Source organism: Equus quagga, chromosome 2 (assembly GCF_021613505.1).
Source record: "Equus quagga isolate Etosha38 chromosome 2, UCLA_HA_Equagga_1.0, whole genome shotgun sequence".
In the NCBI taxonomy this organism is placed as follows: domain Eukaryota; kingdom Metazoa; phylum Chordata; class Mammalia; order Perissodactyla; family Equidae; genus Equus; species Equus quagga.
Window position 1 is genome coordinate 47,792,108 of NC_060268.1, and position 24,997 is coordinate 47,817,104.

General features: G+C 38.7%; 1 protein-coding gene across 5 annotated transcripts in view; it reads right to left on the minus strand.

The window, feature by feature from the left end:
* The window catches only part of MYO5A (myosin VA), a 180,760-nt gene that overhangs the window by 57,388 nt on the left and 98,375 nt on the right, over positions 1-24,997 (minus strand). For all 5 annotated transcript variants that reach the window (XM_046649630.1, XM_046649615.1, XM_046649609.1 and 2 more), the window contains 10 exons: positions 22,779-23,044; positions 22,200-22,281; positions 15,225-15,365; positions 13,378-13,503; positions 12,005-12,088; positions 6,855-7,016; positions 5,558-5,655; positions 3,550-3,636; positions 3,354-3,462; positions 886-1,097 (listed from right to left, as the gene is read on the minus strand). In XM_046649630.1, the coding sequence (XP_046505586.1) occupies positions 886-1,097; positions 3,354-3,462; positions 3,550-3,636; positions 5,558-5,655; positions 6,855-7,016; positions 12,005-12,088; positions 13,378-13,503; positions 15,225-15,365; positions 22,200-22,281; positions 22,779-23,044 (1,367 nt within the window). The remainder of the gene's footprint in view (positions 1-885; positions 1,098-3,353; positions 3,463-3,549; positions 3,637-5,557; positions 5,656-6,854; positions 7,017-12,004; positions 12,089-13,377; positions 13,504-15,224; positions 15,366-22,199; positions 22,282-22,778; positions 23,045-24,997) is intronic.

Genomic DNA, 24,997 nt, shown 5'->3' on the forward strand with positions numbered 1-24,997 from the left:
GAAAAACCCAGGAATAGATTTTGTATAGACTTAAAGCACCAATATCTTCAGCATAATAAGTGGTACCTCCATTGTATTATTCTAATAATGTACATATTAAATCAACATTTATATTTCCTATATTTGTATAGCAATTTAGATTCCCCCAAATAGCTTTGCATTCATCATCTTTTTGAGCCTTCCCTAACCCTGAAAAGTGGGATGTCCCATATTTCCTGATTTTACAATGAAGAAAGTGAAGCTCATAAAGGTTCATGCTTTCTAGGGTGGTCCTCACTGTCCCAGGGTATGTCCCCTCACAGCAGACCAGCTATACACAGTAATGCCATACTCAGTTATCACCAGCTTTCTTAGATCTATCTCTCACTAATGTACAGATATTTCTTCTTAAACTATCTGTGTGTGTATAAGTTTTTTATCATTAATTCATTTCTACAGATATTTCTCAATTAAAATTATCCTACTAGGTAATCACACTGAAGTGTAATCTCTTCTGGACTTTCTCAATTAATTATTCCTGAAAACCCCTCAATGGAGTCATTATTAACTAGCTCATAGTCATAATTTTTTTAAATTTATAGATGATTTCTTCAAGCCCATATAGAAGTATAAAAAACAAAAAATACTGTGGCTATGAGTAGGCAGTAATTTGTCATTTTTTTTGAGGATGCATATGAATCATTCATTCATAAGGGTAAGAGCAATTTCATTCTATTTAACTATCTTATGAGTTAATTTGTTTTTCCTTGAAACTAAGAGGAGGTGAGGCGTTACCTTCTCAGGTAGGGTGACCACTCAAAACTGTCCTTCGTTGTACCATGAATCAAAGGAGCTCTCTAATCTTAGGAGCCCGAGCCAGAGCGGACTGGTCCCCAGGAGACCTACCATCGGGCCTGGTAGCCGCGCACGTATCTCTGCACGGTGATGGCCGCCTTCCGCATGCGAAGGTACTTCTTCCGCAGCAGCCACCCTCGGATCGTCTTCTGGATCCGGATGCAGGCGGCTCTCAGCTTGTCCGCCCTCAGCTTTTCTAGATAGGCCACTTGACCGGCACGGAAAAAGATCTTTGTCTTACCAAACTGGTATTTGTCCTTGTCCTATTTTTGGAAGAAATTGTATGCTCAGAAATAGAAATGATGACTCTATGAATGAAATTTTAAAAGAGAAAAAATATGTCTAAAAGCAGAATCAGTAAAGGGATGAATCTATTAGCTAAAACTTGGGCTACATCACAATTAACTAATGGAGCCAGATTTTTGATCCTATGCAAGTTAAGCAAATAGAAGGGATTTTAAGGAAAACTGCAGTTTAAGAGTTATTTTCCAGAATTATTCTACCTGGAATTATTATCTGAGGCCAAAAACTTGGTTGTGGGTTATAAGCAGCTATTATTTGCTCGTTTGTATTTTAAATATCTCAAGGAAATGGAGATGGTGACACTCCCTCTGACTGACCCAGGCTGTAAGGGTTACATCAGGCTGTATATTCCATGAGAAAGCTGAAGGGACAAAAACACCAGTGTGAAGAATAAGGCAGGGAGTAATGCACATAAAATAAAAATTAAAAAAGAAAAAACCTTGCATATTCATATTAAGAGTTAAGTTTCTCAGCAGTTATCTCTTGGCTTTATCAACAGTATCTGAAAATAAACAAACTCCTATAAATGCACTTAAAATGCTTCTAAAATTTCAAAACTCCTTTTATAAAAATATAATCATTTATATTACTCATTGACTTTTGATCATAAATAGAGTTGAGCAGTAAACACAGATATGCATGCTATTTTTGCTCTATTACACTGTGATCCACCTTATCTAAAAGCATGCAAGTTAATAACCATTCTCATACCAAAAGAAGAGTGGAATTTATTTATAATAATCACTACTGTGATCTGAAATTCTAAGCGAAAACAGAGAAAATCACTTTTCACTGTAAGCAGATATCTCCTATCTTGTACATGAAATGGGAAAATCAGGAATGTCCATATATGTCTAAAATATATAAAATCATTTCAATTTAAATCAATCAAGTTTACATAGGAAGCCTAGCTGGAGAAACAGAAAGAGCTAGAAAGTGGTTCCCTCTCCCTGACCCCTCTCTGCTTCCCCGACTCCACCCCACACCAACCCTGCACTCGTCTATCTTGTAGCCCGTACATCTGGCCGGCAAAGCCCTGGACCAGGCCTGGGGTGGTCTGGGTGAGGAGGCCAGGCGGAGGACAGTCCCTACTTTCTGCTCCACCTTCCCATCGGAACCCAGGTTAGAAAGGAATTGGGCCAAACTCAAAAAGCACCAGATTATTTTACATATTACTAAGTGGCCTTAGTGCTTTCAAAGGAAAAACATTTATTACCAAAGAAGAGATTCTACATTTAGTTAATAGCTAGTAATTATGACTAATTACCTCAAAGTGAGGTAATCCATCCAGACTAGTGTCAAACAAGTGAAAATATTTTGTAAAAAACCTTTCAGGAATCAAATTCTCCGTGACCTGGATCAGGCGTTCTCAAAGTGTAGTCCTCAGATCAGCATCAGCACCACCTGGGAACTTGTTAGAAATGCAAACTCCTAGCCCCACCCCCACCTACTGAATTGGGTGGGGCCCAGCAATCTGTTTTAGCAGGCCCTCCAGGTGACTGACGGATTCTAAAGTTTGAGCACTCCTTGGCTTGGAAAGCAAGACTCCCCAAACACCAACCTATACTTCCTAACCGTTTCTCCACCGTCCCACACAGCAATCTTGCACTGCAAAAACTACTTTACTGTTTTCTGAGCAAACTCTATGCTTTCCCACTTCTTCACACCTTGCTCCCTGTTAGAATATTCTTCCATTTTTATACAATCTAACCCATTCTTCAGGGCCTGACTCAAAACACACGTCTTCTGTGAAATCATTCCTCCTTCCCATATTGGATGTGGCTTTGCCTTTCTCAGATTTCTTGTCTCATTCACTCAGCATTGGTAGACACTAAAGTATATTATATTTATCTTTAAAATGCATTAAATTCCAAGAGAGACTATGTTAGAAGACTTATTTTTTCTGAATCACACAGCATCTGGCCCTGTGTCTTCTCTAAGTACTAGGTGAATTTTTACTGCTAATGATCAAACTCTAGGAAGAATGTGTCTCAAGTCTGGGTCCAGGCCTCGCCAGAGTGGACCATCATCCTCACTAGTCCTGGCATCCTAAATACAGTGAGGTTCGATCTCCAAGACAGTGTGCCCCTCCACCACACACCCCCAAATAATCTGGATTAGTGGTATTTGGATGTGCCCAGGGCTTTCAAAGGTTACAATCACAAGGGCTTTGGCCAATATCTGTTCAGATAAAGGTAAGTGAACATCTTCCTTACCAGGATCAGTTTCTCCAATACATTCTTGCACGTTTGCTTCCTGTCACTCAGCACATCTTTTTGCTTCATTAGGACACGGTAGCGGCTGAAAAACTCTTGGTAAGTCCACCTACCAAGAGAACCTCACGTCAGCTTACGGAAAGAAGTAGGAACCTCTCCCATCAGGATCCTTATATTTGAAAACTGCCAGGCTCACCGCGAGGGGAATCCCGCTGCGCTGATTCGGATGGTTTCCAGGACACCACACGCTCTCAGCTGCTGCACTGCCCTCTTCTCATCAAACCTACACATAAAAGTAAAAATCATTAATACACAAAGAAGCCTAGCTGTAGCCACAAATTACTCTGCTCAGTCCAAAGATTAAATTCTTTTGCAAAGAAGCAAATGAATAAATTAGAAAAGAAAGCATTCGAAAGTATGAGCAGTGATCAAAATGGAAAACTTCATGTGGGAGTCAGGAGGGACAATCAGCAGTAAAAGTAAACAGCCACAAACATTATCTGTGGGTCATACTACAAACTCATAAGAAATATCATTAAGAGTATTTAAACAAAAAAACTCCCCTGCACTTTGCCCATAGTCACTACATGGCTTGGCCTAACTGTTCTGATAATTCTTTAGCTCACCATACATAGCTCCCCTGGAATAGACTGGCCAGCCCTGCAGGCTTCTTTAACAAGAAGGACAAATTAAATATGCCCCATTCGGTTATTAAAAAAAAAATAATTAGTGTTCTAAAAGCTATTCAACTCAGTGTGTACGTACTAAGCATTTATAGTGTCCACATCAATGAAAAATAGTTTCATTTTCTGTTACATTTTATATCCTTTATGTTTATTTCACCCTAGACAAATGGCATCTTAATGTTAAAGTGACACTAAAGGAGAGAGCAGCAAGGCCTGCCCCTTGCCGGATGATCATTCCTCTCACCCTCCAGTTAAGCCCTGACTAGGCTATCCAAGTTTTCTGCTGCGCTATCTTCTCAGGTGTTCCGTTGGTGGTGGGAGATGGGGTTGGCAGGCAATGGCTCCTAGGGCTGTCCAGGAGAGTGGCCCAAAGCTTGGCAGCTTCTTCCTGCCTCCCACTTCCTCCAGAAAGGGCTTCTTGGCAACGCGGAGGATCTAACAGTCTTTCAGAACTGCCCTGCAGTCTGAGGCAGAATCTTGGGAGGGTAGGAGTGGCAGGGCTGGAGGGAAACGAGCTCTCATATACTGTGGAGTGGGAGTTCTTACAACCTTAGGGAAATGTGCCTAGTCTTTGACCCCCAAATTCCACTTTGAGAAACACATTATCCTAAGGAGATAATCATGCAAATATACAAAAATGTTTGGCAAAAGATGTTTATCACAGCATTGGTGGAATAACCTACATGCATATCAACAGGGAAAAATTTAAATAAATGATGGGATATCTATATGATGGGATACTACGTAGCCATCAAAATGATGATGTGGATTTTTATTTACTAACATAGAAAGCATCCATAATTTATTAAGTCAAAAGCACATACAAAACTGCAATCACAGCATGAGCCCCTCCCACTTGCTAAAGTCTCTCTCTTTCTCACACACGGAGCAAGGAAGGAAGGGATGTTGGTTGGTCAAGAAGGATCTATGCCAGTTAATACCAGTTATCTCTCTGGGTATGATGGATGCTTTTTTATTTATATTTATACTATTCTTTATTTTCTAAAAGTTGTTTTTACAATGTGCATGTATTACTTTTAAAATTAGAGAGATATTTCCATTTTGAAAAAAAACTCCAAAAAGATTCATTCTCCCCTCAGGCATGGTATTTGAAGCAGGACAAGATGTTGGTAACAGGAGACATTCTCTGATGTTTCAACAGGTGGAAGGTAGCAGGGATACTGCGAGTCTTCGCCAAAGCAGCCTCATCCCACTCAGCTCTGGGTGTCACTAGCACCCAAACCAACAAAAGCCCAGAAAGATCTTGAACTGAAGTAAATTCAAAACAGAAAACAGAACTAGGAACACCTGGTTGACCTCAACTTTTAAAATCTTTGGAAGGCCAATTGCTACTTTGTTCTCACATTGTCAAGAGGGAACAAAAATCAAAAAAATTCTGTTAACTAGTAGTTTCCCTCTACAAGACATGAAGATTCACCCCAGTATTTTAGCCTTCTGTTGGTTTGGTAGTCCTTATGAGAGCTGGACCCTTTTAATCAGTAGTTGAGAAACACTCACGTGAATGGGAACTTGAAGTCATTAGGCTTAATGCAGCGGACGTAGTGAGGGGTAGTGGCGTTCAGGGTCTCCATAAGCAGGTGAAGGGAGTTTCGGAACTGCATGAAAAAGAGCAGAAAAGGGCAGCAACGTTTTGTCAAAGTCAAAGATGATGTAAAACAATTTAAAATTTTCTTCCAATGACACTAGTGGAGATGACTTTGCCACCTATGAACCTGACCCACCCTCAGAAGGGGAGCTGCTACTAAACAAGAATGCTAGGGCTTTAGGTTAAAATTGGCTTCAACTGTACCATTTACATGCTTCCTCTGCTAAATATACATTTGCTCTCCTCCCACCACTTTTCCCCACCCCTGCCCCCTTTTTTTATAGAGTTTATTCTTCAGAGCAATTTTAGGTTTACAGCAAAAGTGAACAGAAGGTACAGGGACTTCCCCCACACCCCTGCCCCCACTCAGGCACAGCCTCCCCCATTATCAACATCCCCCACCAGAGCAGTACCTTTGTAACCACTGATGAACCTACTTTGACACAACATTATCACCCAAAGTCCACCATTTGCATTAGAATTCACTCTTCCCACACTCCTTTTAATACAGGTTTCTGTAGCTTTCTGTTGTGAGCTCAGAATTTTCACTAAAAATATAACCTCATTTTAAGGATACTAAGGCCATTTAATCATGTACAGTGGGAATTTTGCTCTAAAACACTGAAAAAAGTAGCAGATGACTTAAGGGTCTAGGAAATGAGTGGGAGGAAAGAGTACAGCCAGGGTGGGGTTTCCATTAAGGACATGGAATCGGGACTGGAGGCCTTGGACCGGTGTCAGGCCCTGCTTCCTATCTGCACCTGGCACAGGGTCCCACACACAGGAAGACAAGCTGACTTGCACTCAGCCTTCTGTCCAAAGCTCCAACACTGGTGCGGGGGCTAAGCACGTGTGTAGTGTTTCCAACTTCCCACAGAGCCCAAGCCATCAAAGAAAGGAGAGGGCACCCTTCCTGCACTGAAGAAGCTGCCGCTCTGCACAAATCCAGAGATGGAACAATCAGACCACAAAACAAAGGTGGCAGTGGTCTGTGAGGGAGGATACACACTAGAAGAATTAAGATGTAGAGAAAACTATTTGGGGCAAGGCTTAAGCAGAGTCACGGAGAGAAGAGTAAGAGTGTACGGTGTCACCTGTTCTCACAGCAAAAGCTCTAGCCTCCCCCCACCTGGGAGGCTGACAAGGAAGACCTGAGGCTTCGGCCAGGCCTGTGGGGAAGCAGCGCCCAGCAGCAGCTCCTGAACTCACCTGGTGCCCCACTGTCTTCTTGTGCTCTTTGGCCATCTGGCCTGGTCTGCCTTTGGTGGGCTTTACAGGAGTGCGGGTGAGGGGCGTGCGCCCTGAAGAGGTGGCTGAGGTTGGACTGATGGCCTTCTCATCATCTTGAAACAATTCTGGTAGCATCTTAAACTGAGTCAGAAACAGTAAAAGGAAATGACACTCTACACCCAAACTCAAATGTAAACCTTCGCAGAAACATTATGAAGATTTGCAGTCCATAGTGATTCCCTTCCCTTCAGAGTCACATGCCAGAAGTAATCAATATCTGTGTTGGAAGCCAAAAATATGAGAGGAAAGTGACATAAATGCTACAAAAATATAGGTGGAAAAGTGCAATAATTCTACAACTATGTTTGGGGGAAACAAAATCAAAACTACTCCCCTAAGACTTTAACTCCTAATCCACAGGAAATGGCCACTCTAAACACATTACTGGTTTTGAACTATAATTATTATATGAGCAAAATACTAATTGGAAGTCCTATCTTATTACCTCAGTTCCACAAAACGTTTTATCATCATGCTTCATTTGTCTACCCACTAACTTAAATGCGGAGCGCCGGCTAAAAGCTATCACCGAAAACCTCAGCAGGCAGGGTGTTGTGAGCTAGTTCCACAATATTATAAGATTAAAAAATAATTGTGAAGTAATAATAATTTTTAGAAAACAATTTGTATTATAGGGAAACGTGTAAAAACCCTACCTTTATCCTATAATCTTTTATATTTGTTTTCAAGGGATTTATAACTAGATTGCATAATTCCTATAATCAATTTTGTGTTCTGCCAAGTTAGTAATATGAAAGACTATTAAAAGATCTGGTACTATTTAATAAGAGGGTGGATGGTATTAGTCAACATGGTTGGGAGAAATTTTACACAACAAAAGAGACTTCAAACTAATCCACAGGAACACTTCAATATGTGTACAATCTTTCCAACAGTGCCACATTCCATATAAATAAAATGAATCCTTCTTATGAGTCAAATTATAATTCAACTATCAATTATTTGTCTAATAATCTCAGAATATGACAAGAAATAATTTTCTTAGAATTCTTTCATTAAAAAATAAAATCCGACAATTTCACTTGCTCTTAGTGTGTGTAACAATCATAAAGATAATTTAGAAGATAATTCACGATGTATAATAACAAACTGTTATATACATAACACACCAAAAATGGTTGCTTGCTACATAAATGAATGTATCCCTTGCTTTACTGTATAAATAATATATTTTAGCTTGGCTGGCTATAAAGAGGAAAAAAGCATTTTATCATTATCTTGAATTACAATGTTAAAGCTGTGTTTCAAAGGGGAAAAATAAGAGTTCCAAATAGAGTTGATTTGAAAACTCAGCATGGGGTTAAGACGCCAGGCTATTCATTGACAGGCCAAGTACTCAAGAATTTTGTCTATGCTATTCTACCATTCTCAAATAAATTGCTAGCTTTACATTAGCGCTGCCTACCTAAACTTTGTTTTTCTCTCTTCTGTGTGAAATAGGTAACAGAGTTGGGCTGCAATATCATATTCACCACTAGGTGCTACAACTTAAATTACTATCTACAATATCTACCAGAAAACTGCTTAGTGTTCAAAGTTCAGAACACATACACATAGATATGCATATGCATGTGTGTGTAGCTTTCTCTTTACAGAAATTATAAATTAAAAATTCACTACATTGAGTTTTCTTAAAAAAAAAAAAGAGTACATTTTACATTGCTGTGTTAGAAACTGCTCTGCAATTTCTTCTTTAGGCAGTATTCCTGCTTTCTCACGGGCCATTTTTCTCAGACTTCTTTCCTGATTCTTCCTCAGGCCAGCATCGAAAAGTCAGAATGCCTCAAGACCCTGGCCTTACTCTCTACTATTTTTTATCTATTTCCTCTCCCTAAGCAATCTCATCCAGTCCCATTGCTTTCACTACCATCTAGTTCTAAAGACTACCAAATTTATATCCCTACTCTGACATTTCCCCTGACCTGCTGACTTTCATTTCCAGCTTCATATACGATATGTCCACTTAACTATCTAACTGCCATCTTAGGCAAAACACGTCCAAGACAGAACTCTTCATCTTTCTCCAAAAGCCTGATCTTTCATAAGTCTTTACCTCAGTAAATGGTACCATCATCCATCCAGTGTCTCAGGCCGAAAGCACAAAAGTCATCCTCAGTTTCTCCCATTCCCTCACTCTCCATACCCAATCCACCAAGACCTGTCAACTCTGCCCACAAATTATACACTATCTCCACTGGTATAATCTCAGTATCTCAGTCTACCATCCCTCTCCCCTAGATCACTACTGCCCCATCTCCACCCACCCCAAGTATATGTCCACACAGCAGCATATCATTCCCCATATGAAAACCTTCCAGAGTTTCCACGGCAACAGGAGTAAAATCCACAGTCTCTATCACACTTCATTCCAGAAAGTGGCCCCTGTCTACTCATCCAACACAACCTATTCACCCACCATGCTCCAGTCACATTGGTCTTCTTTTTGGACCTCAACCAGGACCAGCTTATATAGTCTCAGTGCTCCTCACTTGCTCTTCCATCTGCCTTAACATGGCTGTGTCCCATTATTCAGGGTATAGCCTAAATGTCACTTCCTCAGAGAGCCTTCCCTGACCACCCCAGCTAATGCAGACCTCACCCCTGCCCAAGCTTAGTCACTCTCTACCTTGGTACCCTGTTTTAGTTTCTTTATAGCACTTACCACTTTATGACATGATATCTAAATATTTGATTAAGTGGTAATTGCCTAACTCCCCACAAGAGCAGGGACCTCTGCCTATCTCATTTATCTTGTTCACCTTGCTAAATTCCAAATTTTCTTAGGCCATTTATTGAAGAATTTATCCATTCCCCACTGACTGAGAATGCCTAATTTATTTAAAGAGAAAGAGACGTATAAACAGACAGATATATAAGTAGGTAGATATGCCTGGACATTCCATCTTGTTTCTTTGATCTTGTCTATTCTTAAGACAGGGTTTTGAAGTGCTTAACACTGAACTTATATGTCTAGGAAATAGCGTTAAAGAAAACAGAAGAATCCAAGAAATAACTTCATGTAGATGTGGGAAATCATCTCGGTAACAACAACATTATTCACTAAGAGCTTTTTATGCACGAGTACTGTTCTAAGGGCTTAATACAACCTATTTAATCCTCATAACAACCCTTCAAAGTAGATACTACCATGATTCTATTTTATAGATGAGAGATCTGAGGCATAAACTCAGTAGATGAACTGTGCTTTCCCTCATCAATTAGCAACATGGAAAGTAGGGGTTATAACCCTTTTTAATGGTGTTTGGTAGAGTTGCAATTTAGTAATATCTAGTTGAGTTGCAATTTATTTATGTGCTTCCCGACATCAGATGTAGCAACAGAAGATTCCTTCGTAGTGGAAAAATATAAATTAAGAAAACTTATGTTGAGTTTATAATACCTTAATTCCTTCTCAGGTTGTAAATTTGACTCGAGACTGCAAACTTAAAAAAAAAAAAAACCAGACAGAACACATATACAAACAAACACAACCCCACGTTGTATTACCACAAAAATAATTCTATTCAAAACACATAACACAATTATTAATCTTCTAAAATTAGTACTTCCAAGAGAACAAATCAACACTATGTTACACTTGCTTCCTATTAGGTGCAGAGGAATTAAAATCCAAAGTTCACACCCTCAGGTTGGGTCTCTGCTGACTGGGAGCAGGGGAGGCCTTTAAGCTATGCAACTCACACACTGTCCCCACTCCAACTGCAACAACCTACAAAGACTGGCAGGCTCTCCAAATGATTCCTCAGAACACATAGCTGCCTTCTGATAACTAAGGATCCACTAGCCAATCAGAAAACTTAAGTCAGAATAAAGACACAACTGATTATGGGTACCTGGAATGGGAACCTGTGAATGTTCTATTTAAGCTAAATTACTTAGGCAGAGTAGTCATACTAGAATTTCATGGTTTTCATCATTATTCATAAGTCAAAATGATTTATAATCCTTAAACGCATAATCCTCAGGGATTGGTATTAATGCCCAGTGGCTATGAAGATAAGCAAAAAATTGACTTTTCCTACAGATACGGGGAATCATTGTTTTATGAGGGTTAAAACTGTAATTTGGTTTTTACATGATCTTTCTATTATCAAAATAATTGAAAGTAAAAGTTTTTACTCCAAAAACAAGAGTTAAATGGTTCATATAATATTCCATTGAAGTTAAAAGGATTGTTTTAGAATAAACCAGAAAAACAAAAAGTGTCAGTCAGTAATCTAGAAGAATTCACATGAAAATTTTTAGTTTTTTACTGAATATTTGAATATTCACTTTGCTAAAATAAGTAACTGATTTCCTGGTTTGCTCCCTATAGGGTCAAAGTGAGCCGTGTTCCCATCCCCATCTTTTCATGATGAGAGTCAAAGAGTGGAGGTTGGGATCAACCTAAAAATCAATTTAGTATAGCCATTATAGCCCTCTGCAATCTGGAATATTCTTTTCCCTCTAGAAAGCAGTGTTTCTAGTATCTGTGACTAAGAAAAATAATTTCAAAGTGCTTTGGGCCACATGTGAAAATGCACTCAGTGACCTAGAGATCAATCTCCATCTGGATGGAGTGCATAAGGCAGCGTCTCTAGCACATCCCTTCAAAATGACACAGCAAAAACCCCATTTTCTCTCATAGTCTCAGGCACATGAGAGTCTAGAACTGCTGTGAAGGCAATTATTTCACCTAAAACTGAAAGACAACACTACATAGTGGTTAAGAGCAGACTGAGCCAGACAGCCTGGGTTTTAATTTGGCTTGAAAACACACTAGCTATGAAGTCTCTGTGCCTCAGTTCCCTCATCTGTAAATAGGAGTAATGATAACATCACCTTAGTATAAGGATCAGGTGAGTTAACATTTCTAAGGCATTTAAAAAGGACCTGACACACAAGAAGTGTTAAGTAGTTAATAAATTAAAAACTAACAGTAAGGCTGATTTTGTGAGAAAAATCATTATTATTGTTAAAAAGCTAATGCTTAAATAATTAACATTTTATTGAATATATCCTGACTGGAGAAAGCCTATCATGATTACCTTGCTTGATTTAAGAACTTTAATTTGTTCTTCAAAAACAGTGTCTTTATTCTTTTCCAGAAAGCCTTCACACTGGTATTCCACCTGAAAACACAAGGAAAAATCGCCTTAACTAATAAAACTTTTGAATAGATATTATCAGCAACAACAAAAATATTTCTTAGGTTCAGACTATATGACTGGCTCTCAGCAAAGTGGTATCATTAGTTTTAGTCTAAGAAACTAGTACCTTCTCGGTAAGAAGCACGTTAACTCTAGGGTAAAACTCTCCAAGTACTATGTTTCCTAGGGAACAGTGGTAGTGCTGATTAATTGCGGCCTAAAGGACCCTCCCAATTCCTGGGTAAGCAGACTCATAAGTTGATTCTCTTCTCCCATGCCAGCCAAAGAGAGCTCCTCCAAGGCTGACCCAAAGCATCTCCTTCTAACCTGGTTCGCCATCTGGCAGGAGTAAATCTCCTCTTGGGAGAGAAGAGATTAAAGCGGGAGGGAGGATCAGAAGGAATAAATGGCGTCTGACAGCGAGAAAGTTGAAGAGCTGACGATGGATGGAGGTGGAGGCTGGGTAAATACTGTACATTTGGTAAATGGAACTATTCAAGAATGGACTATTGCTGCCTCCAAAACAGCCATCCACCACTCAAGGGGCTTCCTATCTTGGACCAAGAAGCCCTTAGGTAGCCCTAAAGTCATTTCAAGCTTTCCAGCTGTGATTAAGGAGACTCAGAAAGCCCTCAGTTCCTGAAGGAGACCCTAGGAAGTTTACCCCAAAGCCTATCCCACAACTTTCTTGAAATGTCAATTTGTCTCCTGGCTCCTGATTTCCTGAGTAGACTACAGAACTTGTGAAGCAGCAAGCCTGCATGCATTGCTAGTGGGACCCGCAGAAGCAATCACAGAGGGTGATACAAGTCCACAGTCTCTATTCTGAAGCCCTTGGTGTCAGCTATGCTTTAGAACACAGAATTTTTCAGCAGAGCCTGAGGCAGCAATTTGCAATCAAATGCATTAACATTTCTACACTGAAATACGTAAATATCCAGCCTAACTGGGAGAAATGAAGACTATAAGTAACCTCACGTTAGTTCAGGTCAGAGCTCACGTATAGTCACTAAACAAATCACGAAAAGACTTTCGGTTTTTGGAGTTTCTTGGATTTCAGAATTATAGATAGGGGATTGTAGACCCATATTTATTTCATAATATAATTCCATTTAGGTTAAAGGAAGAGAAAACCAACAAGCTAACACTTTCTGATAAGGCCTTAAAGAACATAAGCTTCAGCAAAGAAAACAATGTTAACTCTTGATTATTGATTTTTTTCCTCTTTGAACTTAAGTATTCAAAATGAAAAAAAGATAAAACTTTCTTACTTTGTCAGCAAAATGTTGGATGATGAAAGCTTTGTTTGATAGACGGGGCTTTTCAAAGAGTGCACATTTGTTCAAGTGCGTGTTGTACAATTTTTGGGCCCAAGTGTCATCTGTACCTTTAGGCATCTACATTCAGGGTTAAAAAGAAAGGAAGAAAACAAGGTGAATATTGTTCTGAGACTCTTCTGATGCATCAACCAAGAGACCACTTTTTGCTTCTCCTAACAAATTTTACATTCACTTTAGGAACTCATTCCTTCTACATTTCTCTCTTAGAGGCCCAAAACCAATTAGTAACAAAGAACAATGACAGACCTTCCCATGGGTGACTCAGTCCAATCTTTGGGCAACTCAATCTGCCTATACCAGGAGTCATCAAACAAATATTTGATTTGCTTTTAAAACAACAAAAGCCTCACGAATGAAGATGAAATATCATGACTATCATGTATTTTTTTAAAATTTGTTAAGTAAAGGTAACATTTGCACATAGTAAAATATTTATATAACTCAGAAAGGTATAAAAGGAAGAGTATTCTCCTTTTGCCGTTTCCAGCAACTTCTTTATCCTTCTGTCTTGAAAGGCAGGTACACAAATAGGATCATTCTGTAAACTCCTCTCATTTTTTTCTTCAGCATTCTTGTACTTATGGCTACTAGGTTGTTATTGATTTTTGTTATTATGAAAACTGCCACAATGACTTCTTATATATATATATGCCTTGAATACTTTCGCAAGTATATTCATAGAGTGAATTCCCAGCAGTTCCACTGCTAGGTCAAAAGCTATGTGCATTTACAATTTTTTTTCTGCTTTTTCTCCCCAAATCCCCCAAGTACATAGTCGCATATTTTAGTTGTAGGTCCTTCTACTTGTGGCATGTGGGATGCTGCCTCAGCATGGCCTGATGAGTGGTGCCATATCCATGCCCAGGATCCGAACCGGTGAAACCGTGGGCCACCAAAGCGGAGTGCACGAACTTAACCACCTGGCCATGGGGCTGGCTTCCTGCATTTACAATTCTGATAACTATTGTCAAATTTCCTCTAAAATACCTTGAACTAACTCATGCCCTTTATAAGAGTATATATGTAATAAATATTCATTTGGTATTGCCAAATTTAAACTCGCCTATCTGATAGGTAAAAAGCAGTATCCCATTTTTGTTTTGATTTACACTTTATTTAATTTCAAGTGAAGCTGAGCATCTTTTCATTATATGTATTTTTAATATTGTAGGAAATCTAGATGCTTAGGAGGATAACATATGGTAAACTGTAACTTATGGCATATAAACTAAAGAGAAATTAAGAGAAAGGACAGATTATTTGTCTAAGATCACTCAGTTAGCCGTAAAGCTGGGGATCTGATATTTTTCCAACATGCTGCATCTTCAAATATTAAAGCTAAAACTCCCTCCCTCCCACATATATCAGTAAAAAAGAACAATGAGTCAATTTTTAAATTATAAATATTTAGAAATATTATTCAAAATATCTTTTGTACAATGTCTTGCATTTCTTTAAATATATCATACCACTGAACAAAAAGTACCAAACATAAGCATATTGTTAACAAAAGTGGCTGAAATTATTAGTAGTTATATCTAATGCCAATTTTCCACATAACTTAGAATCAGCTGAAATGAGAAGGAAAATTCTAGTTTCAATTGTATTTAAGACCCTTTGGGTCTAGCGACCCTTCAGAATGCGAGTTAGGGTGACCCCTACTTGTTGCCACAATGGCACCTCATTGTACACTAATGATCCTCTGCTTAAACTCACTTACCTTCTCACCTTGATATATCTATTTTGATAGACTAAGTACATTGGAAAAACATACTTACCTTGCATTCCTCATCCAACAAATCTAGAATGCCCAGTTTAGATTCTATAAGATTAATGCAAGGCTGATTATCATAAAAATCTATGAGTGTCCATGGAATTTGTTCCTTCATATATTCCTCTTGTTCTAATTTGAAGACATGCTGAAGTGAAAAAGAAAAACACTAGCACCACTGGATCATTATCGTAATAATGTTAGTTAAGAAACAACCTCTATAAAAAACGCTCTAAGGATACCAACATAATTTGAGATAGTCCATGGCTTCCAGCAACAACAATCTCATGGGAGAAACGTGATTTACATACAGAGAACAATTAAGAAAGCAAATAAAAACCGCAGACAGTAAAACTTCAGCTATCTAGAATTCTTGTAAACAAATAAATCTAGGTATGTAAATGTTTTAAATAGCAGACAGTAAAACCTCAGCTATCTAGGATTCTTGTAAACAAATACATCTAGGTATGTAAATGTTTTAAATAGCTGATAAATGTGGCAGTCTTTTTGATACGCATACATCCAAAACTGCACTGTACCCTTTTTGGCCTCTTAAATTCTTGCACAGTGCTGCTAACACCATGGGCACAGAAATGCCTTAGCTAGCCTTGAACAACTATGCAGAGCAGATGCCCTCCTCACTACTGAACGATGCTTACGGCAATGCCTACAGCATAACAAAGTAATTCTCTTAAGGGACTGTGGTGTTGAAGTTCAGGTGCCTCAGAATCAGACAACAGTGTCTTTTGTGTTTGCCTTGATCATTCTCCACAGTCAGGGCATCTATGGTTTACTTTTCTGGATTCTACATCCAGTTCTGCGAGCAGCTGCAACCAGTACCAATCCATTGCTATTTCTGCTAAATGCTTCAGCCACTGTCCTCAACATGCTTCTAATCACCATTCACTCATTTAAGCAAAAATATGTATTGACTGTCTACTATGTGGCAGTCACTGCACACCATTAACAAAACAGACATGGGCTCTGCTCTCCTGGAGTTTGGAGACTATTGGGAGCAACAGACAGAAATAAAATAATCACAAAGAATATAATTACAAACTGTAATAATGTTACAGAGGAAAATAATGTGAGCTATGAGAGCACGAGTCCTCATCTAGTTTGTACACAGGGTGGTGAGGGATGGCTCCCCAGAGGAAGGGCTGCATGATCTGAGCTCTGCAGATGAATGGTAGTTAAGTTAGTCCAGGTGGGAAGGGCAATCCAACCACCGCTGCAGCTCCTGCTTCAGGCCGCCCAGGCAACGCAGCTACCCACAACTTCTAGTCTCTACGGATGCTATCGATCTCTACTCATTTGTTGCTGGGGGTTTCTGCTTTCCTTTACTTGTCTCTTTTGTCTCCCTTGGTTCTCTGACACATCTTGCTACTGTTCTGGGAAGATTAGCCCTCTGTGGCTAAGACCAAACAACACATTTTCTAAGACCCAAAACCCCATGAAACTTAGGTGTCACCAAGATTTCTGATATACACTCTTCTCATGCACCTGGAACTTTCCCGCTTTATTCTATACTTATTAAAATGCCACTCGGCTCATTTGCAGCATTTACAGTCTAACTAGCTAGAATAAGCTTTAGTTAAAAAAATGGTTATGGTATGAATACTGATGTCATGCTAATCAGAAAGCAAATTTTTTCTGTTCTTTTGATCAATGACAAGGCAAATAGGGCACCATGTGTAAGCAAGATGTTCTGACTGCTGGTACCAATATTTTCCAAAACAATGAGCTCTGTCTTTTTTTAATTCATTAATGTACATACAGTCTCCACATTGACCACAGAAACACTGCTCCAGACTTTAAATAGAGCTTGTTTCTCACATACATCTCTATGTCTAGTTTAGAAAAATCCATGAGACCTCAAAAATTTTGGATGCTCAATTGTCAAAAAGACAATGTGGGCATGAGGTTCAATATGGCAAGAGATCCTTGGTCTATATGGTAATGCCTCCAAGCACCAAACATGCCAGTCACCATGATTCCCCTGCCCACTGCCCCACTCACAGCCCCTGCTGAGGGAGGGGCCCAAAGAAGCCAAGTTCTTTACTGTGAGGCTCCACATTCCTAGTCACAACTAGTCAATTGCCAGAGATCTCTGATGAAAACATGAACTGGGTTAATCAAATTCTCTTTCTCAAGTATAGGAATTGGGGAAACAGGCAACTAACAGTGGAAGCTGAAGCTGAAAGAAGTCAAGATGAATGGGAGCTAAGCAAGTTAAGAGGATGGAGGAGTATTCCAACCACTGCTGAGTCCACAGGAAGTTTGAAGTGAGGAAGCAGAAACCTTCAGAAAATACATACAGAATAGAAGGAAAGAATACGCCATGTGATAGTAAGACGGAGTGCAGCAGTTGTGCAGAAAGAAGCTAACATGCAGTATGGGGGGCGTGTGTGTGTAGGAGAGACAGACGGACAGACAGACAGAGAAGGAGAAACAGACGAGTAGAGACAGAAAGAGAAACAAGAGTCAGAAACATACATGCAGAAGCATGAGGCCCTTGAGAAATAGACAAACTAGCCACTCGCTAAGGAATGCATTGGTTCCTTATATTTCCAGTCACCTTGTGCCAAAATATGCTAGGAAAGAGCAGAAGGCTGCGGCAGTGATTAAAGTGCTAAGACACTCAGAAAAATTCTTGAAAAGTTAATGCTCAGTTTAGTCTCTGATGGTTTTTATTAATGTTCCTTATGTAGAGATGAAAAATATACCAATCACATTCTCCTGGAAACAGTCATAAGCCTAAGGTTATAAGACGACCTCTACAATATTTCACTGTGTTAAGTTGCTTAATTTGCTAAATATAGATGATCCAAGTTTTTATTAAAGTATATGCAATATTTAAAAGAAAATCAATCAGTCTAAAAGTTTTATGATGACAAGCAACAATGCCTTGTCTCATCCCTCCCCAATCCCAGCCTCACTCCCTGGAGGCACCATTTTAACTCCCTTAACCATTTCTTCTAGTATTTACCTCTAAAGAAGATGCTTATCAGCTATTTTTTGATTTACTCATTTGAAACATTATCTATTGATTTCTTGATAAGATAGATGAGGCTAAATTCACATACACCACCTCTCCACTGCTCCTCCCTTGTCCTCCCAATATTACTATTTTTATATGTTCTTTTGGTTTTTATTAATTTTGTAACTTAAGATAATCTCTTTAAACTTCTATTTTTTGTTTATCAACTATAGACTATACCACTTGACCCCTCTCATTATAAGATGAGGATATTAAGGGCTCTTTTCCTGTCCTTCAGCTGTCTTCTCCTCCATCTTCCAATTCCTATCAGTGACTCATTTTTAATATTCTCTTTCATCAATACTAATAACCACTCCAATCCTGCAGTTAGAACTGTGACTAGCATGTGGTGAGCACTTTACATATCCCAATTCATTCAATCCATACAACAATATGCAGTAAGTACTATTACTATCCCCATCATACAGATGAGGAGACGAAGGCCCAGGAAGGTCAATTAATGTGCCCAAGGTCCCCTGGATGATCAATGTAGAGTGGGATTCCAACCCAACCAGTGCACCTTGGGGGTCTGTGCCCTTCGCTATTACAGTCTGCTGCCTCTCATTAGGCACCTCCAAATCCCCCAACACCATGATAATGCTCTAAGATATTCGATATTACTACTTCACAAGAGCCACTCTCAAAATATTCACATTGCCATTGTCTCGGTGAATGTCTCAGACTGTTGAAAAGAGAATATATAAAATAGAATATGTATTTTCTAGATATAAAATCATGTTGTCTGCAAAGAGTGATAGTTTCACTTCTTCTTTTCCAATGTGGATCCCTTTTATTTCTTTTTCTTGCCTGATTGCTCTGGCTAGGACTTCCAATACTATGTTAAATAAGAGTGGTGACAGTGGGCATCCTTGTCTGGTTCCTGTTCTTAGAGGGATAGCTTTCAGTTGTTCTCCATTGAGAATGATATTTGCTGTGGGTTTGTCATATATGGCCTTTATTATGTTGAGGTATTTTCCTCCTATACCCATTTTGTTTAGAGTTTTTATCATAAATGGATGCTGTATCTTGTCAAATGCTTTCTCTGCATCTATTGAGATGATCATGTGATTTTTATTCTTCATTTTGTTAACGTGGTATATCACGTTGATAGATTTGCGGATGTTGAACCATCCCTGCATCCCCAGAATGAAACCCACTTGATCATGATGTATGATCTTTTTAATGTATTGTTGTATTTGATTTGCTAGAATTTTGTTGAGGATTTTTGCATCGATGTTCATCAGCGATATTGGCCTGTAATTTTCTTTTTTTGTGTTGTCCTTGTTTGGTTTTGGTATCAGGATAATGTTTGCTTCGTAGAAGGAGTTAGGAAGCCTCCCCTCCTCTTCAATTTTTTGGAAGAGTTTGAGAAGGATAGGTATTAAGTCTTCTTTGAATGTTTGGTAGAATTCACCAGGGAAGCCATCTGGTCCTGGACTTTTATTTTTTGGGAGGTTTTTAATTGCTGTTTCGATCTCCTTACTGGTGATCGGTCTATTCAAATTTTCTATATCTTCTTGGTCCAGTTTTGGAAGGTTGTACGTTTCTAAGAATTTATCCATTTCTTCTAGATTATCCAATTTGTTGGCGTATAGCTTTTCATAGTATTCTCTTATTATCTTTTGTATTTCTGAGGTGTCTGTTGTAATTTCTCCTCTTTCATTTATGATTTTATTTATTTGAGCCTTCTCAAGAATACAATCCCATTTACAATTGCAACAAAAAGAATAAAATACCTAGGAATAAACTTAACCAAAGAGGTGAAAGATCTGTACACTGAAAACTATAAAACATTGTTGAAAGAAATCGAAGAAGATACAAAGAAATGGAAAGATATTCCATGCTCTTGGATTGGAAGAATTAACATTGTTAAAATGTCCATACTTCCTAAAGCAATCTATAGATTCAACGCAATCCCTATCAAAGTTCCAACAACATTTTTTACAGAAATAGAACAAAGAATCCTAAAATTTATACGGAACAACAAAAGACCCCAAATAGCCAAAGGATTCCTGAGAAAAAAGAACAAAGCTGGAGGTATCACAGTCCCTGATTTCAAAATATACTACAAAGCCATAGTAACCAAAACAGCATGGTACTGGCACAGAAACAGACACACAGATCAATGAAACAAAATTGAGAGCCCAGAAGTAAACCCACACGTTTATGGACAGCTAATATTCGACAAGGGAGCCAAGAGCATACAATGGAGAAAGGAGAGTCTCTTCAATAAACGGTGTTGGGAAAACTGGACAGCCACATGCAAAAGAATGAAAGTAGACCATTCCCTTACACCATGCACAAAAATCAACTCAAAATGGATTAAAGACTTGAATGTAAGACCCAAAACCATAAGACTTCTGGACGAAAACATAGGCAGTATGCTCTATGACATTGGTCTGAGCAGCATATTTTCAAGTCCCATGTCTGACCGGGCAAGGGAAACAAAAGAAAAAATGAACAAATGGGACTACATCAAACTAAAAAGCTTCTGCACAGCAAAGGAAACCATCAACAAAACGAAAAGACAACCTAACAATTGGGAGAAGATACTTGCAAACCACATATCAGATAAGGGGTTAATATCCAAAATATACAAAGAACTCATACAGCTCAACAACAAAAACACCAACAATCCAATTAGAAAATGGGCAAAAGATCTGAACAGAGATTTCTCCAAAGAAGATATACAGATGGCCAACAGGCATATGAAAACATGCTCAACATCATTAGCTATCAGGGAAATGCAAATCAAAACTACAATGAGGTACCACCTCACTCCAATCAGAATGGCTATAATTAACAAGACAGGAAACAACAAGTGTTGGAGAGGGTGTGGAGAGAAGGGAACCCTTGTTCACTGCTGGTGGCAGTGCAAACTGGTGCAGCCACTATGGAAAGCAGTTTGGAGTATCCTCAGAAAATTAAGGATAGATGTACCATATGATCCAGCTATTTCACTGCTGGGTATTTATCCAAAGAACTTGAAAACACAAAGGCATAAAGATACTTGCACCCCTATGTTCACTGCGGCATTATACACAATAGCCAAGACGTGGAAGCAACCTAGGTGCCCATCAAAGGACGAATGGATAAAGAAGATGTGGTATTTATACACGATGGACTACTACTCAGCCATAAGAAATGACGAAATCCGGCCATTTGTGACAACATGGATGGACCTTCAGGGTATTATGCTGAGTGAAATAAGTCAGAGGGAGAAAGTCAAACACCATATGCTCTCACTCATAAGTAGAAGATAAAAACGACAAAAAAAAAAAAAAACACACATAGCATTGGAGATTGGACTGGTGGTTACCATTGGGGAAGGGGGGAGGGGGAGGGCAAAAGGGGTGATTAGGGTCGCATGTGAGGGGATGCACTATAATTAGTGTTCGGGTGGTGAACATGATGTAATGCATACAGAATTCGAAATATGATGTACATCCGAAAAAAAAAATTAAAAAAATAAAAATAAATAAAATAGAATATGTAAAATTTATGTAGAAAAGAGAATATGTTCTGATTTTTCGTTCTGATATCTTGCTAATACAGCAAGTAAGAGTTAAGATAGTCATAACTTCACATATAATTAGCCTCAGGAACAAGAAACTGAAGTACATCTCTGGGCTCAAAGCTTCATACTCCCTATGTTACTATCTAACACACTACCTGCTTCCCTCACTCACTTTATTTGGACCAAATTTTCACTTATTATCAGACAGCAATCCAAGGATGACCTTGAATCCTATCTGGACCACAAACATTTTTCTAATGTTGTATCATTTATTAATCATAAGTTCCTCATCAGTTTAGCTGTTCTAAACCCCAGATAATAACTGTAATTCACAACTTCACTTCAGGAACCACATTTTAAACATAGACTAGAAATTCAAGAGAATAATTTAGAGCAGAATATTATTCAAGGAAGAAAATTCTTACCATATTGAATTGTTGCTGTAGTTTTTCATTTGCATAATTTATGCAAAACTGTTCAAAACTATTTATCTCAAATGTTTCAAATCTGTAAGACCAAAAATAATATGGGAAGGGGAGAAAAAAGAACAAAAAACTTCTTAGAAGAGAGATTTTTTTTTAAAGGTTCCAGAGTCAGAGGTGTTCAATAGTATGAGTTTTTGAGGGCTAATTCATCCCCAAGTAGGGAACAATCAGAATTATGACAAAGCCATTGCTCTTGTCAATTCACAGATTCACAGTGTCTACACACACATAGAAGGGAATTGGAATAGTCTCTGCTATCTCATAGCTCCTTTGAAAAATTGAACCAGATAATGAAATATTAGGCATCCAAGAAGCACAAATGTCCAGTTAGGGTCTTAACAGCTAAAGAAGGGTACCCAGAGAAGGGAAACTAGCAAATGAAATTAGATTTTTAGAAATTCTCCTCTAATTTCCCTTCTCCTCACCAGTAAGAGATAGAATCAAATACCCACTTAGAGTTATAACATAATCTCTGGGAAGAAATATTCTCTGGCAGACCACTACACCAAATATACTTACCCATAAATGTCCAGCACACCAATAAAAGAGTGCTGTTTGACAGCAGAATGGAGAGCTTGATTGACATGATCTACAATCCAGCTAAAGAGCTTGGCATAGATGTGCTTGGCCAAAGCATCACGGGCATTTGTGGCCTGCAGCTTGGAGATGGGCTTGATGTATGTCTCTGTGGCAGTAGCCAGCTTCCGATGGCAGAGCCAGTGACACATCTCCTCATAGTCCACACCCATGAGGTCACAGAAGATGCTGAGAGGTTCATGCTTGGGCTGCCAGAAGAGAATGGGTTATTTCCTATGATCAGATCAATCAAATAAGAATTTACCGAAAAATACTAAGAAAGAGGTAACAAACAAAACCCACTAATTTCTTTGTTATAACAAACACCAAGATCACTTGAAGCTGATCAATGACTATAACCACCATCTTCTATCAAACCAGCATCAAGGCAGCATTTTGCAATCTCTTCTAGGGCTCACTTCAAAAATTACCTCTTCCTTTGTCTCTTCATAGTATTTGTTTATATCTCTCTTTTGGCACATTCATTTGGTTAGTTAATCAGAAAATCAGTCAGCTTGTCAACAAATATTTACTGAGTGCCTGTTATATGGTAGTAAACAAAAATAGATATGGTCCCTGTCCTCCAAGAACTTACACTCACTAGGGGAAATGGATATTAATCAAATGATTGTCCCTTAAAATGTAAAATTACTCCAAAGGAGAAGGACACTACACTAAGATTCCCCGTAAGAGGAGTGTGCCCTATTCAGGGAGGCGGGAGACAGGTGCCTTGAGAAATGGAGCTGAGATCTGAAGGATGAGAAGGTGTCATCTCAGTGAAAGGGAGAGGAAAGGGTCTTCCAAGCTGAAGGAACAGCTAGTATAAAAGTCCTGCGGTGGGAGGGAAACCAGCAACATGAGGCACTGAAGCTGAGTGAGAGAGAAAAGGGATGAGATGGAGCCAAAGACAGGTCTTTATCCTGACAGCAACGGGAGGTCGCTGAAGGGTTTTCCACAGATAACTCGACAGTTACTTGTGTGACTTCTTAGATTAGAATCTCTTTAACGACTTATGTATCTCTGCCTCCCCTACAACATCTTCCCAAGGGCTTGCATGAGTAGGCATTCAATAAACACTTGTTTAATTTAATCTATGTTAGTGTATTATATTTTCCAGATCTTCACTCACATGTTTCAACTGAATCTGATAACATTCCTGGAGAATAGGCAGGGTGAACATTATCATCTCTAACTGACAAATGAGAAAATAAGATCCAAGAGAATAGCTTGTCAAAAATCACATGACCAGTTTATGTCAGAGTTGTCATTAGAAGCTGAGTCTCCTGACACTCTCATCCTCTGACCCTTCCCACTCATGCAGTCCCTTCTTTCTTTTATCTCCCCTCCTCCCAAGTAATCACCTCAGATACAAAGTGGCACCATTAGCAACAGCATGGTTCAACTCCCTTAAATAAGCAGCTTATATCATTCATATATACACGAAGGGGACCAGTACCCTCTAAACATATTCTATTTGAATGGTGTTACCACATTGTTCTATGAGATCAAGGTTGTTAACTGTTTTGCTCAAATTTTCTATAACTTTATGAATTTTTGGACTTCGTCACCTACCAATAATTGAGAGAAGTCAATAATCTCTCACTGATAGATTTCTTCTTGTGGTTTCTGTTGATTTTTGCTTTATATATTTTGAGGCTACATCAATAAGTACATGCAGCTTTAGAACTATTACATCTTCCTGGTGAATAAAATCTCTCTCACTAACTAGTGACTTTATTTATCTCTAGTACTGCTTTTGGCCTCAAAGTCTATTTCGTCTGGTATCAATATAGCTCTGCCAGTTTTTTTCTGGCTATTGTGGTGTGTCTTTTCTAAACCTTTTATTTTCAAACTTTCTATACCTTAATGTTTTAGGAATGCTTCTTTCTAAAGTATATACCTGAATTCTTAAACCAGTCTAATGACCCATTTTAACTGAAAAGTTAGTCCATTTGTAAAATTTATTTCTCTTACGTTGTGCCTTTTTTTGTCCCACTTTTTCTAAATTTTCCTCTCCCTTTCTTGCTATATTTGGATTATTTTTTTTCAGTCCATTTTCCTCTCTATTAGTTTGAAAGGCTTACTTTCTGCTTCTATTTTTATAATAGAAGCATTAACTTGCATTAGTTAATTTAATGTAATTAACTAACTTCAAACACCCC